The sequence below is a fragment of the Monodelphis domestica genome, chromosome 3 (genome assembly GCF_027887165.1).
Source record: "Monodelphis domestica isolate mMonDom1 chromosome 3, mMonDom1.pri, whole genome shotgun sequence".
Classification (NCBI taxonomy): domain Eukaryota; kingdom Metazoa; phylum Chordata; class Mammalia; order Didelphimorphia; family Didelphidae; genus Monodelphis; species Monodelphis domestica.
Window position 1 is genome coordinate 479,918,622 of NC_077229.1, and position 15,593 is coordinate 479,934,214.

Genomic DNA, 15,593 nt, shown 5'->3' on the forward strand with positions numbered 1-15,593 from the left:
AAGACAAGAGTCAGCTAATAGAGTTAATGATCCCTCAAAGGAAGAAATCTCTCCTGATGGGATTGGAAAATGAGAGACTGCAGCTACAGTCTCTAAGTCAGAGGTCCTGATTCCTCCTAAGACAGGAACCACATTCTGGAGAAAAAGTACAGATCTGGGATGGAGACTAGGAATTCCAGACTAGAGAAAGAAAGCCCCATGGTTATCCTCTTACTATTCTAAGGGAAGGACAGTATCTTTCTACCTGAGGGAACAGGCTAGGAAACAATGCTACCTAGGAATTGAAGTAGTTGTAGGAGATGTTCCAACAAACAGAAAAATGAAGAATCCTTAGAGCCATTGCCTCTGGAGGAGTAGTCCAATGGAGGCAGTGCTTTCAATTTTAGTCTTCTATGGCCTCTCTAAGGAACTTCTTTTAAAAAGCCAACTATATTTATTAGAACCTCTAGAAGGAATATGCTGTTTGTCTCTTTTTAAAAGACTGAGCTAGCTTTTACACCTAGCCTTGTAAAATGAACTTCCCTTACAGCCAGATGGGGATCTGCAAGGAAGATGGTAAAGTTTCTAAGGAATATGGATTGGAAAGATTAGATTTATTCAATCTCCCTCCACCTCTACCAAGTCCTACCACACCCCATATCTAAAATGGGGACAAACTATGTTTAATTGCTCAATGGCAACTAGCTCTTGCCTTCTGCAAAAATGGAGATTTGATCCCTGGACTTCAATCCCCAGAAGTCCTTGCTCTAGTTCCCGAGATGCCCTCTAATCTCACTGAGATTTCCACATGGGCGAGATCAAAATTTCTATTTAACTGGCTGTAAAAGCCTACTGAGCGCTCTTCCTACTACTGCTTCCAAGCAGACTCGTCTCTCATGATGTAAGTGAAATGGAATGGGCCTTTCAGCCCTCCTAGGCATGTGTTTTCTTACTTTCTTAAATTCTCAATCTTTAATAAACCTCTAAAAAATATAATACTTCTAGCAGAGAAACTTAATTTTCATCTGCTACAGTTTGGCGTAACCACTTCGGGAAAATGAAATACCCTCAATCTTCTGATCAGCCTTTAATAGCTAGGGCCTAGTTTGTTTATTTTTTAAGGCCATGTTTCTCTGGCTGAAGTTTTTTACCCTCACAAAGCTGTTGCTGATTCAGCTCGTTCCAGCCATTACATAACTAACAGGCTCCCGGCTCCAGGACCTGCCTGCCTGCATTCCTGCCTCCACTCCAGACCTGTTTGCTGTTTGCCGCTCACCTGGCCCCAGGCCGGGCTTGTTCTGACTGCCTGTTTCCCCAGACCCAGCGGCTCCTGCTCCTGGTCTTTCTCTCACTCACCTGGCCCAGCTGATCCCCACAACTCTGGCCTCTGACCCAGACAGCTCATCACCCAGGCTGCTGGTAGCAGACCAATTTCTTCATGATCAAAAACCAACTGGTAAAAAAAAAAATGGGTAATTTTCCCTTAGGCTAAGATTACCCTCCACTTGAACTGGGGGCAGGGGATCACAGTAGGGGAGAAAGAACGGGAAAGAAGGAAGAGAGTTTTCCAAACAGGAAGTTGATTACAAGCATGGCATATTTCAAAGAATATCTTTTGAGTGCACTGGTCCTTTTATTTATCTCACTTGAGATTCAGGAGAGAAATTCATCTCCCTGCAAATCTTTGCTATTTGTTGAGATTCCCAAAACTCACTATGGGAGGGCAGCTGGGTGGCTCAGTGGACTGAGAGCCAGGTCTAGAGATGGGAGGTCCTGGGTTGGAATCTGGCCTCAGACACTTGCTGGTGCTGTGGCCCTGAGTGGGTCGACTAAACTCCATTGCCTAGCCTATACCAATCTCCTGCCTTCTGATAATAGGTATCTAAATGGATAAAAACCCAAGGAACTTTAAAGAGACTGGAGGTTATATTTTTAAGGCATTTCAGACTCCAATGGTTTATAAAAATCTCTGTATTCTATTGCATTTTACTGTTTGCTTTGTTTAATATTTAACTTTGTGATTTTAAGTTCATATATTACTGCAGTCCATATTATTCTGTTATGCTGAATTATTTTAATGTACTGAGTTTTAACTACTGTTATATTCTGTTGCTTTTCCCCCTATAACCATACTGAACAAACAAACATTGAGTAAGCCCATATAAAAAGCAGCCTTTGTAATTTTGACTTTGTAAATTGTCACATAGAGCATAGATAGACTCCATCAGAAACATTGCTATAACAACCTTTGGAAAAAATAATGTGCTAAATATCTCAATTGATTTTAAGGGTTCTTTAGACATGATTTTTAGAATTTTTTCTTAATCTCTGGTCATTTTTGCCTGCCCCCACCAGGAGACAAGGCCCATTTTAACAGCTGAAGTAAAATGTGTTTTATAACCCCCAACCTTCCCGCATTTCTAAAAATGTGAATGGAAGTTGGGCAGTTAATCTCAGGGTATTTGTACCCATAAAAAGCCTCAAAAAATGAGCATCTCTCATTTATACTCTTCAGCTCATTTTACTTCCACCAGAATGATATCTAGATTTCTTGATGATGTTCTAAACCCAAAATGAGTTTTACTTTGTTTAAAAATATGTTTACCTAGGTTGACATATTTGCTATGTTTGTAAAAATTGTGCCAAATATCCATCAGTTCATAGGCTTAAAAATGCCATACAGCAACTTATGTGAAATATGATAGTGTATTTGTTTGCTATTGTAATTAATTGGGCTATTGAGAATTTTGGGGATACTGATTCCTACATATTTGTACTAATGTTCTTTAAAAATGAAAAATGTTACCTTGTTCAATTCATTTGCTTGCACTCACAGTGGATCATGGCCAGATATGAAGAGGAAATGGATCTCATTTTTGGTGAGAAAGCCTTGCATTCTATATTTTCTTAGCTGACACAGTGTGTCAATGATTATAAGCTATATTTGTGAATTTTTTGAAACTCTTATTATATTTTTCTTGCATGTGCAATATACTATTTCAGTTTTTATTTTTTCTCTCCTTTTTTATATTTGAAGCACATGTCACCAGTATTAAGATTTTGTTTAACTTTTTTTGATTTTGCAGTAATATAAGTTTAAAATACATTTGATAATGCATGCCCTAAAAGTTTGAGACTATAAAAATGATGCCACTAATTGTTTAAAAAAATTATGGGACTTTACTTAATGAATCTGTCTTATTCCAGGACAAGATATACACAAAAGAGCCATTGCATAGAGCCAAAGATAAGCCAATCCAGGATGGATTGATGCACTTCCAAGCCTATACAAAGGTCTTGAACCTAGTGTGAAGACTCGAGGTTGCTATGTTTAACATTTGTTACGACATAGGCCTTCCTTGAGTCCACACTCACTTTGAAAATATAGACGAGTATCCCTAAACTTGGCTCCTACTTGGCTCCGATAATCTGGTCCCTTTTCTATTTTTCATAGTGTGGTAACTTTCTGTAGTCCTGGCTACTGACTGGGTAAATGCTTCATTGCTTAGATCATTTTAACAGGACACTGATTCAAGGACCTGTTATAGATTTATTTTTCCTTTACTTAGAATTTTTACACATAAGACTTTGATAGTCTATTTTCATCCAGTAATTTTCTTTTTTATTTGAATTTTTCTGATGTCCTTTTAATTTCTCTTGCCAATTGATTCATATACCGCAAAACTCAGCCATGCATCCCTAAGTGATCCTGTATTTTTCAATCACCCTTTTAATGGGGAAATGTAGAAATATTATTTTAAATTGCAGAGTATAAATTCCTTTTGAGAAGAATTTTAGGTAAAGAAACATGATACCTCTCCAAATCCAGAAACTGAACTGTTGGAGAAGACACCATGAAGAAGCCGCCAGACCACAAGCAACACAAGAAGATCAAAAATGAACTTTGGGTGTGGTTGATTGAACATTTATTTGTATGTATGCTTTCATGCCAAAGGGGACTGCCCCCTAACTGGCTTTTTGTCAATGTTTCCAGCAATTGTTGGTTTTGTTTTTGTTTTTCCTCTTATCCTCAAATTATTGTAATCTTTAGGTTAATTATGTTTTCATGATCCTACGGGAAAAATCTTTTTCCCAGAGGATCATTTGGAGAAATGTAAAAATGGAGATTTGAACCCTGGACTTAAATCCCCAGAAGTCCTTGCTCTAGTTCCCAAGATGCCCTCTAATCTCACTGAGATTTCCACATGGGAGAGATTCTATTTAACTACTGAGTGCTCTTCCTACTTCCATTTCCAAGCAGACTCGTCTCTCATGATATAAGTGAAATTGAATGGGCCTTTCGGCTCTCCTAGGCACATGCTTTCTTACTTGTATTTTCTTAAATTCTCAATCTTTAATAAACCTCTAAAAATATAATACTTCTAGCAGAGAAACTAATTTTAACTATAACACTTCTCAGCAGAATGCAATCTCAATTGCTTCAGAATTCAGCTATGGGTTTCCTCACACCAAACAACTATATAGATATGGGCTGATCAGTTGGTGAAATTTGAGTAGGATGTTGAGTAGGATGTAGCTTGGGTAAATATGGTTGTCAGTGCAAATAGGTACTCTGAGATTAGGGGAAGAATTTAGAGTCCATCAAAATCCTACTAGGTAGGCAGACACCATCCTCATGAGAAAGCACTAAGATTAAGAAAAATGACCAATGGCCAGCCTTCAGGAATGCTTGTAAAACTGTCTAAGAAATTTAAGCATATGATTTGAGGGACCCTTTAGCCCTAAGTCTGAGTACTCCTCCTAATCCCTCCCTCATTTACTGAGGGCAATTCATGAATGGAAGTGAGCTTATGGGCTCAGTATTTGGGTGGGCCCTTTCAGCAACACCGAAGAATATTACTAAGGAAGAACAAAATGGAAACTCTTAGAGTTGACAAGGTATATGGGGAAAAGCTATATTAGATCCCCAGGCAGTTAAAAGATATCTCTTCTCTTCTGATAAAGTGATGGAGGAGGCTGAAGTACTTCATTATACTTAAAATCTTGTGTTATCTGTGAGGAATACAAAGTCATCATGCCTATCTCCCTATGGCTAGTTCTGACCTCATCAAGGTATAGGCCAGCTATCACAGAACCAGAGTGAGAGTTATGGCATTATCAACCTTGCTAATGGGTTTTTCCCCCCTATTTCTATGACTGACCCTAATGAGGAACAATTTGCTTTCACCTGGGAAGGAGATCAATATACATTCAACACCCTTGTTTAAAGCTATTTGAAGTCTCCATACTGCCACTTTAAAGTGATCAAAGAGCTGAAAACAACCTCCTAGGTCAGATGAGGCCACAATAACAAAAGCCCTAGACCAGATGGAAAGTCCATATTTGGACAAGGAGTGAAAAGTCAACCCTAAGAAAATAGAGTTTATCCTGCTCAGTCAAGTTTTGAGGCAAACAAAGAGCTCCGAAAACCCAAATTATTATATGTACAATCCAAAATAAACTACCTACAGTTGCTTCCTCACGATCTAAGAATATAAGACTTAATGGACTGTTTAGATTTTGGAAAACTCACATTCCCAACCTGGATATTCTGATGACCCTCATTTCCAAGATACCCATAAATCTTTTGAGCAAGGCAAAGAACATTTAAAGCAGGTTTCCCAGCAGTTTCTCCCTTTGCATACTTATGACTCTGCAATATACTTGTTTCTGGAGATCTCTGTTTGGCAGACACCAGAGTAAAGCACTGTTAAGAATCCAGAACTCCAAATACACTGAAGCAGCCACTCCTATACTGCCTTTGAACAGCAGTTGCTTTTTTCTTACTGAGTGTCTTTTGCAACTCAACAGATAGCATAGAATCACAAAATCACCCTTTATCCAAAGTTGACTGTTATGGACTGGGTGATAATGGATAAAACAAAAGAAGATTCTATTGCCAAATGGAAATTGTACATTAGAAATCACATTTGCCTCAGTCTTTCTGGTATTTATACTCTTCACAAGAGGGAATGACTAAACTAAATACTGAGTCCTTCAGTCTATATCCTGGAATCCTACCTCTTTTCTTGGCCCAATGGACTCCAATATAGAGGGACTTGGCTCCCAAGGAATGCTATTTTCATGGCTATCCATTGCATTCATTGTAACAGAGGCACATGCTACTAGATTTTAACAGTAATTTAATTTGGTAATAGGAGATTACTCCAGGTTACATGGCTGGCTTATGAGAGAGTATTGAGAGATAATGGAGATTTTCATCTCTACAAGATCCTGGACAGTGGCTATGAATATGGTCAAGTGATCTTGGCCCTAGAAAGCATAGGACTCTAAAATCAAGAACTCTGTCCTTTAGGGTCAGGACCAATGGAGGAATTTTGCTAATGTCTCTCACTACATACAATTGTTTGTGGGATTTGTCAGCAGCCATCAGAAATATATGCTAAACAATCAGGTTGGAGCTGTTACAAGATTGGCAAAGGTTGGGGAGCGTATCTAGTGTTCATTTGGACACAAGACCATATGATCCTCATCAGTAAGGACAAGGTATGTCTTCCTAGTCCAAGTGGCTTCTAACCTGTCTCCAAGTGGTAAAATGGAACTCTCCCACCGTGGGCTAAGAGAGTTGTCCTTACTGATTAAAAGCTACACCATTATGCATCTGACTGTCCACATCAACTGTCTATAATCTTTCAAAAGCTATGCCCATGACAAATCAATGTTACTCTGGAAAGGATCAGGATTCCTTTGTCTAGAGAGGTTCTTGAATCTAATCTTCAAGAAGACTTAAGTCAAGCAAGAATGGAGTATTTTTGCACACTGTTCAGGCTGATCATTTCTGACTCTTCCTTATTCCTTTCTTATGGCAGAAGTGCCTTAGCCTCAATGTCTTGCCTCCTCAAAGGGAACTATATACTGGAGAAGTAGCCAATACACCCCACTAATTAGCACACATTGTTACCTTTCAGAGAGTTCAAGTAGTTCCTTTCCAGAAAGGTCTTGGGAGACATCTTGCTTTTATAAAAGCAAAAGGGAGGTTAAACTGTTGCTTTATAACTATGGTGAATATATATGTATTTACTTGGAAGAGTAGTTAGCTTTGTGGTATTTGAGTCACTAGATGAGGCTGAAAGAGTTCTAATTTAGCCAGTGTACAAGAAGGGGGCAGACTTTCCACAGTGCCCTCTAAGAAATCAAAGATTTCATACTATCTTCTTAATATGGTTCTCGGGAAGAGAGAGGTTTTCGTGTGTAAGCCAGGTAATGCTGAATGGGAAGGAGTACAAGAGCCACTTCTATATCAACTTAGATCCTGATATAGGTTGCATGCAAGAAGATTATGGCCTCTTGCCCATTTTAATAGTCCTGATGATCTTGATGCATGATGAAGAACTGTTGACTTTGCCAGAAGTGTCTATGTATAGATCCTGATGTTCCCAGAGCTCTTCTTCCTCATTATTATCTCACATCAGAAGAAATCTATTATTACATTGGGCTGTCATCATCAGTGCTAGAACTCTGATGTTCTTAAGTTGACTCTTTTTCATCACTCTATATTAGGTAATCCACTGTCAAATTTATATTAATGGCATAACCCACATCAAATGGACCAAACAATGCGATTTTGAGACAGTCTTTCAGAAGTAGCAAGGAAAGGAAGACTTAAGGCAAAAGTGTTCCTACATATTTTTGTATTATTCATTTCTATTTCTCCCTTTTCCCCATTTGTTGGACACTTCTGCTCTAGAAGATTGTTATGATCTTCTATCAAGGTACAATATGTAATAGAACCACCCATTTTTCTAATGTAGAGCTTCCCTGATTCTGACATGGCCTCTCTTCCACATGCAACAAAAATGGTCTCGTGAAATTTCCTTAACTGGGGCATAAAAAGTCCCAGTCACCTGTAGTTGGTATTTCTCAGACTTGATGGATTCTTGAAATTACACGATTCCATTCTCTATTGACTGACTGCTCCAAAATGTTTATTAGAGGGGCCATATACAGAGAAGCTAAATGTCACCACATCCTTCCTACATATATTTGCCATAGTAGGACAAAGTAAGCCTGTTCCATTGTTAAATATTCAGCAACTTAGCAGTGCTTCATTTTGTCCCAGAATTGAATCTGAACTAAACGAGTTCTGCATTATTTTAAGTGAAAAATGAAAGAGCACATTTAATTTCATTCTATTTATTTACACTTTATAATTTCTTTGTTTTAAAGCTAGTAATCCAAAGTGGGCAATTAAATACCTTATTAAAGTTGGTTTTGACTACATTGTTTCATTTTTTCATTTAATAGCATATACAAATATCATAAAAGAGAAAGAAAGAAGTTTGTCATTCTCAAAACAGAAGGAAGTACTCAGTTTTGTTTTAGCTTATTTTTCAAATGAGAGTAAGAAAAAGAATATTTGTCTTTTTACATATTTGACAGAATAGATACTTAGCATGGAAAATTTGAGCTATATTACAGTCAGGAAGACATGACAGATGCAGGAAGTTAGAAGAGCATACTGAAAAAAAACAGGTGTGAGAAGTTTCAAAAGTTAAGAATGCTTCCATTTTTTTTCACTTTCCACATTTTTCTATGAGGCTTAAAAATTTATTTCAATCTCATCATTTCCAGGAATAAACATAAGATTTAATGGTTAGATTTACAAATTTTACTTAAGAATAAACACTTGAATTGGTTTCCCCAAGGGGAAAAAAACTGATTTGATGTTCAAAACAAAGGTATTTCAAAAGATAAATATCATAACCAACTAATATTACTGATTAAAATGGTGGTTAAGATAATGCAACTTCCTTGTATTTAGGCACATGGCAAAATTCTGTGAATTTAATTTAGTCTGCCTTTTGTATGTTCAAATGGCACATCAATAGGAAACATAATTTAAACTTTTTCCCACTGGTGGGAATAGATTTGCCTTGATGCATCTCAATTCAAATTTAGTTCCCTTGGTAACCAAAGAAGATAAATCTACAAGGCTCTCAGATACAGTTATAGTACAGCAGGTGGCCTTGGTATGGAAAGAAACTCTGCTCCTGATGGGAATCAAAACTGTAAACCTGACCTCATTAAGCAGAGTATTCTAGCCAAGCTAACCAGTCAAACACACACTGTGGGCTAATGGTTATTGCTCTGACAACAAGAAAACTAGCTTTAATCTCAATGAAGTTCACTACTGTGTTGTTATGTATAATCACCAAGAATACATCTCACACAGATGTGAATTTATACACAGTCTGTCAGGCTGAATATTTTAGGCTCAAGGAATACACTCAATCTACTAAGTACTCCCCACTACCTCCATAATTCTCATTCTATTTCTGTATTAGTTATTACAAAATCAACTTCAATACACTTTTCAGGTCCTGCCCAACTCAATCAAAAGTCAGATGGAATCACTTCAATGGAATAAATGCTGGAAAATAAAAATAGCATCAACAAAATAATTCATATTTTATAAGAAGTTTAAAATGAACTTCCTTTAAATTAATTAGCCTGAAAATGAATTTTACAGATCCAAAACATCAGTTTTCTTTATAACTTGGGGGGCGGGGGGAGAAGTAGAATATGAGAGCATACTGCTATGTTCTACAAAAAATTTGATTCATTTTGATGATATTACCTCCCTCAAGTTCACATCTCCCCAAGAAAGCACAAAATGAACTAAGTGAAACATTTCAAAGACAAAATCCTTCCCCCCCCCAAACTGCTGCAGCAAATGATACCTTTTACTATCTTTCTACTTTTTCCTTTCATTCTAGATATTGACATCCATGGAAAATCAATAATCCATTTGGGCTGTTGTCAGCTATAATACATAACAGAATTTCTAAATAACCTAGCTTTTATTCTTACTCTCTACAATGAACAACTCTTCACACCAAAAAAAAATAATAAAAGCCCCAGAAACATTAAAACATGTAGATGAGAATTAGGAAAATCCACTGGGCATGGCAAATGAGTTCTCTCTCTTCGCTCCCTATCTTTTCTAAGCTTTTTCTTAAGAGTAAGAACATGAGAATGAAGAGAAAGGGAAACTATATCAATGATTCAAGTGATACAAATGATAATAATGATACTGAACCATGACTGCAGGGAAAGTATTTTATAAAGAGTAGGACAAAAAGTATGACTTTAAAACTTTATATGATCAATTCAAAAGGAAAATGCATCCCAGTGAACCAAAAACAAAGTTCAACAAAAACATATTTACACATACTTTGTTGTTTTATTTTTAAAAAGAGCAAAATTTTTGACAAATCATTGAACAGCAGCATGTGTGCCGCAAATGTACATGAAACCCTAAAGTGATTCTTACATCTGTGAATAATTTTGTATTATCATGCACTTTCCTTGAAGTGGAGAGATCAGAGTAGAATAACAAAACATCTGCATGTAGTATTAATATTTTCTCTCCTATTAAAGCATGATCTGAAATATCCTAAGTTTTTTCCATACTTGTAACAGTTTCTATATTGACATATTGTTACTAAGCCATGAAAGTTTTGCACACTAAAAGCAAGACAGAGTTAAATCAGAAACAAAGTTAACTAAATGAATCTTTCTCTACTCAGCAACTTTAAAGCAATGAAATACTATTCTGGAATTTTTAAATCTTATACCTTCAAATTCACAATATTATACAATATTACTGGAGATGACTGAATGGATAATAACAACATGTAGAATCATAAAAAGACAAATTACCTCCAAATATCATTTTTTCCATCTCATAACTAATTAGGAACTACTACCAACAATATCACACCAAACAAAGCATACGTACTAGAAATGAACTTTTTATTCAACCAAATCTAAAGATTAGTGCTTCAAACCTACTGTTTTATGTTGGCAATGTTACAAATTGTCTACTTAGATAAATGCTATGTCAAAATTCTAATTAAACTATTTTGCTTTCTTTCTCTCTCACCTTCCATTCCTATTCCTAAATTCATCTGCTTACACTGACAGATGTGTTCCCCCTTTTACTTATAATTGTTCTCAAAATTACAGGAAATAATGATCAAGTGGATTTAAATAATTAAGTGGACGATTAATTAATTAATATTAAATAGGCACAAGTTAACAATGAAAAAATTCATGTAGAATTTTCTTTTATAAATGTCTTTTAAACACATAACTCTGAAGATACTGAGTTTTTATTAGAAATAGATTCTTAAATTCTCCTGATGTTACAAGTTTAGTATATTCAGAAAGAATAACTATTAATATTTCTTGCTTTCATGTCTTCCCAGTAAATAACTATTCATTCCAAATACTCATAAATGTAAAAGCAGTAAAAAGAATATTGGAAATGCATAAGGCTAGAATATTCTTTAAAAATAGCCTATGCTAGGGGCAGCTAGGTGGCTCAATAGATTGAGAGCCAGGCCTAGAGATAGGGGGTCCTAGGTCCAAATCAGGGCTCAGACTCTTGCTAGTTGTGTGACCCTGGGCAAGTCATTTAACCTCCATTGCCTAGTCCTTACCACTCTTCTCCCTTGGAGCCAATTCACAGTATTGATTCTAAGATAGAAGGTAAGAGTTTTTATATATATGCTTTATGCTTTATGCTTTATGCTTTAAATGCTTTATGCTTTAAAACAAAACAAACAAGTGAATTAGTGAATTCCCTAATGGATATTGAATACTTGTAAATCAAAATAAAGACCAAGAAACAATTAAATATCTCCTTGGATCAATGGAAAAACTTAGGGAACCTTTAATTTTCCCAAGTATATCTCCTAAATGGTATCCACTACAAAGGTTCATCAAGACAGGATAAATTGGAGAATTTCTCAGTTCTTCTTGAGTTCTTTACAGTATATCATCATTATTTTATTTTAAAAGTATGGCCAAATTAGAAATAGTCATATTCAAATGTGAGTAGAAAACCACATTCTGAAGCAAAAAACAAATTATACAGTTGAGCAAATAGGTACTTACTATTCCCATGATTCTTTAAATTGTCTCCATAATTTAAGGAACTTTACCCTAATTTATATGTAAAAATCCTTATCAATTTTTCCTACCATTGCCTGTACTAAAGACTATCTTCCCTTTTCTTCCTCAATCCCTTATCATATGTATCTGGGAGTCTAAAATCTCATGACTATTTTGAGGCAAAAAGCAAAAGCTGTTAATTTTTTACTATTTCTTTTATTTTTCTCATTCATATTTTTCATTCTTTTGCAAATTGTCTGAATTCATCAATATTCCCTTAACTATGTATCACCAACATCCATTGCCTATCCCACTCCTCTTTTTTTCACTGTAATCAGATTTTGGAGTGGGCTGAATTTAGATTTCTGATCTGCTAATATAAATATAATTCATTGAAGTCTATCTCTCCCATTTCTATTTATAACTTCAATTTGGTTTGCATCTGGAAGATTATTAGCTAGAATTCAGGAAATTGTATGTAGAACAATGGTAACAGGTCAAAAAACAAATAACTTATGCACATAGTACTTCAATGTTTAAAAAGCACTTCATCACAACATCTTGGCAAAGTAGATAAGTGAAAGGTTTATTATCCCCATTTTATAGATAAGGAACCTAAAGTTCTTTTAGAGGTTATGTGACTGGCCCCTTGTCACATAGCTAGTAAATAGCTGAGGTAGCATTTGAACCCAGATATGATTCCAAGGCCAAGCCTCTTTCCAAATAAATCTACTATTCATGGCTCCATTACTTTTGTGCATAAACCAAACATATCAATGATACTTCTGTGGCCAATGTTAATTAGTGACCCCTTTCAATATAGATTGTAAATAGAGATACCAATTTTTTAAAAATCCACCACATTTTGACATATTCATCTGAATAAATAAGAATGAAGTCATCTCTCCCCTTTAACATTTAATTCTTCAGATAAAAACAATCATAAACAAAAAAGCAAAGATTTTTCTATAAAAATAAAACCAAATGATGGCAAAAGTCACTTATCTTTCCTCCCAATACAAACAATAAATTCTCTTACAGATAAATATCTATATAGCAAAGACAAGGGAATCGAAAACTAAAAAGAAATTTACCTTCATCAGTTTCATGCCACACAATCCCTTCCAAATTCACACTGGTCCCAGGTTCACAGGGTCCCAGACATTCAGGCTCAGTTATTACTCCAACTTCACATGTATTAATACCCACTGAACGAGTCCGTACCAAAAGCTGCTCCACTGGGGCTGCAATATTGGATGAAGATGAGGAAAAGTAGGAAGGCAGAATCTGAGGCGTGATGCTACTGGAAACTGGTGGAGGTGGTGCTGGCACTGTAAACAGGGAGTCAACCTGAAAAATAGACATGCTTACTGCAATGGAGCTGAGTAGGTAATTCACTACAAGCAATAACTATAATTGTATTGGAACAGATCCGTTTTCAAAACTCCCACTGATACCTCAAATACATTTTGAATGTTCTTAATGATGCTACAACCTAACATATGATTAAAGGTACAAATATTATGTTCTTTATGCTAAACAAGGTCCAGTAAGTTTTAAGTTTTCATTTAAGTTTGAATTATACAGACTAGCTTCTCAAAATTTGTCAAATATGTCTTTACAATTCAACAGCATGAAAATAAGCACTGCAAAATGAAAATGCCTCACCTCCACATCTTTTAAAGGAAAAATTCATTTTGAAAAAAAAAAAGGTACAATATGTTTCTTGGATATCACTATGAGAATCTTTAATGAACACCTGACATCCAGATAGGTAAAATATTAATTAGAAGCATGTTTAAGTTCCAAAGAAGACATACATTCATGCATTAATTCACAAATTAATCACCTCCGTTGCAGAAATATATACATCTATAATTATACTAATATAGAAATTCTATTAGTAATCTCTGTAGACATTATCAATAATATTAAAAACCATTTTGTAGGGATTTCTTCCAGCTTTATTTTGCTCATTTGGCCAAAAGCAAATCCCAATTAACTGAAGACATGTAGTAAATGGAATATCCCTGTTTACGTTTCCAACAGGTTCTGGACATTGTGAGCTGAAGGTCTTCTCTATCTTCCTAGTGTCTTTTAAATTGAATTGTTAATGAAGAATTCAAAAAATACTAGCACAATGCTTAGCACAGAAGAGATACTTAATAGATAAAACATATAGACTATCAGTCAAACTTTCCTCTTCTTTCCTAGAAAATTGGAATACTTTATAAGCATGAATGCAGGCACTCATACACCTTACAGATAAACACAACACACACACACACACACACACACACACACACACACACACACACACACACACTTTCCCATCAGATTTCATGTGAGAAGCAAAGTAATTACCAACATGAGGATATCATTTTTTTTATTTGAACCAGACCTGTATTTTTACTTAAATAAGGAACTCCCAGTAGGGAAACTCCTTCTAACAATACTGTTACTTACTGTTCTATAATTTATAATCTTAGAGAATGGTTTAGGATACTGAGAAGTTAAGTAACTTGTCCAGAATTACATAGGAAGTATATATCTGAAGTCAACTTTCAATTCATATCTTCCTAAATCAGTAGGCCACCTCTAATATCCACTGTGCCACAGTGCTTTTCTGGGATTTTTACTGTAGCAAAGCCTATATATAAAAGACGTAAATGTATAAACATTAAGTGTTTAGCTGTACAGCCGTTAAAATCCATTTACAATCTCAAGGACTGCGGCTAACTGTCACATTATTTAATCTTGACAAATAGCTATCAATTATTTTTTTTAAAAATGCAAAAGGAAGCATGTTCTTTCAATTAGCATCTTAAATCGCATATGTAACTAATAAGCCCTAATAGAAAAACTAATAGGTAAAATTCAGCCTTTCTTTACAATTTATATTTTTTAACATATTTCCCAAGAATTCATAGACATACTGTACAAATTCTGTGTAAAAATTATGTGTGTATATATAATGAAATGAGCTTTGATTTAAACAATTGAAGTAATCAGCTGAATCTTTTTCATGAGTGTAGAAACTCTCTACAGTTTGCATTCCACTAAGATGATAAACTGATATTAATTTAGTTGTGAAGATTCATAATTTAAGAGAGCAGTCTTTCATCCATCTATCTGCCCATTAAAGGAACTTTAATTTCCTCCTTTCAAATCTACCAAAAAAAGTTTTTTAGTTCAGTGTTTTTTTTATTGTTCTACATTATTTATCTTTAACCACAATGCCCTGGAACTCATTTAGAAGTTGAAACATTAAATTCAATGATTTAAATTTTCATGTAGATGCAACTTAATGTAGATCAAAGTTCACAACGATGTATATATACTTCAAGAACTAACTTGATAAATGAAGAGGGAAAATCTAGGAAGAATATCTATAAGTTAATACAGTGTTTATCTAACTTAAGAAGTTGCAATGTTGCAATAACATTTTTAAAGAATAAAGAAGACAATTAAAACAGGATAACAAACTTTTCAAGTATTTTGCATGGATTCTATTCATCAAAAACTTTTGTGTCTTTTGTTTATTGATGCTATTTTTATATGTGTGATTTCTCAATCTTCCCCATAGTACCACATATCCTCTAAGTACAAAAGTTATGCAAATAATATATTTTTGTGCTTTTCTTAATCTGCATCTATCTTTGTTATTTTACATATTTCTCATTTTCAACAATTTA

The 15,593-nt window shown here is 35.1% G+C and overlaps 1 protein-coding gene across 5 annotated transcripts in view; it reads right to left on the reverse strand.

The window, feature by feature from the left end:
- ZNF608 (zinc finger protein 608) overlaps positions 1 to 15,593 on the reverse strand; it is a 318,252-nt gene that overhangs the window by 170,982 nt on the left and 131,677 nt on the right. For all 5 annotated transcript variants that reach the window (XM_007486483.3, XM_007486479.3, XM_056824697.1 and 2 more), the window contains one exon: positions 12,993 to 13,248. In XM_007486483.3, the coding sequence (XP_007486545.1) occupies positions 12,993 to 13,248 (256 nt within the window). The remainder of the gene's footprint in view (positions 1 to 12,992; positions 13,249 to 15,593) is intronic.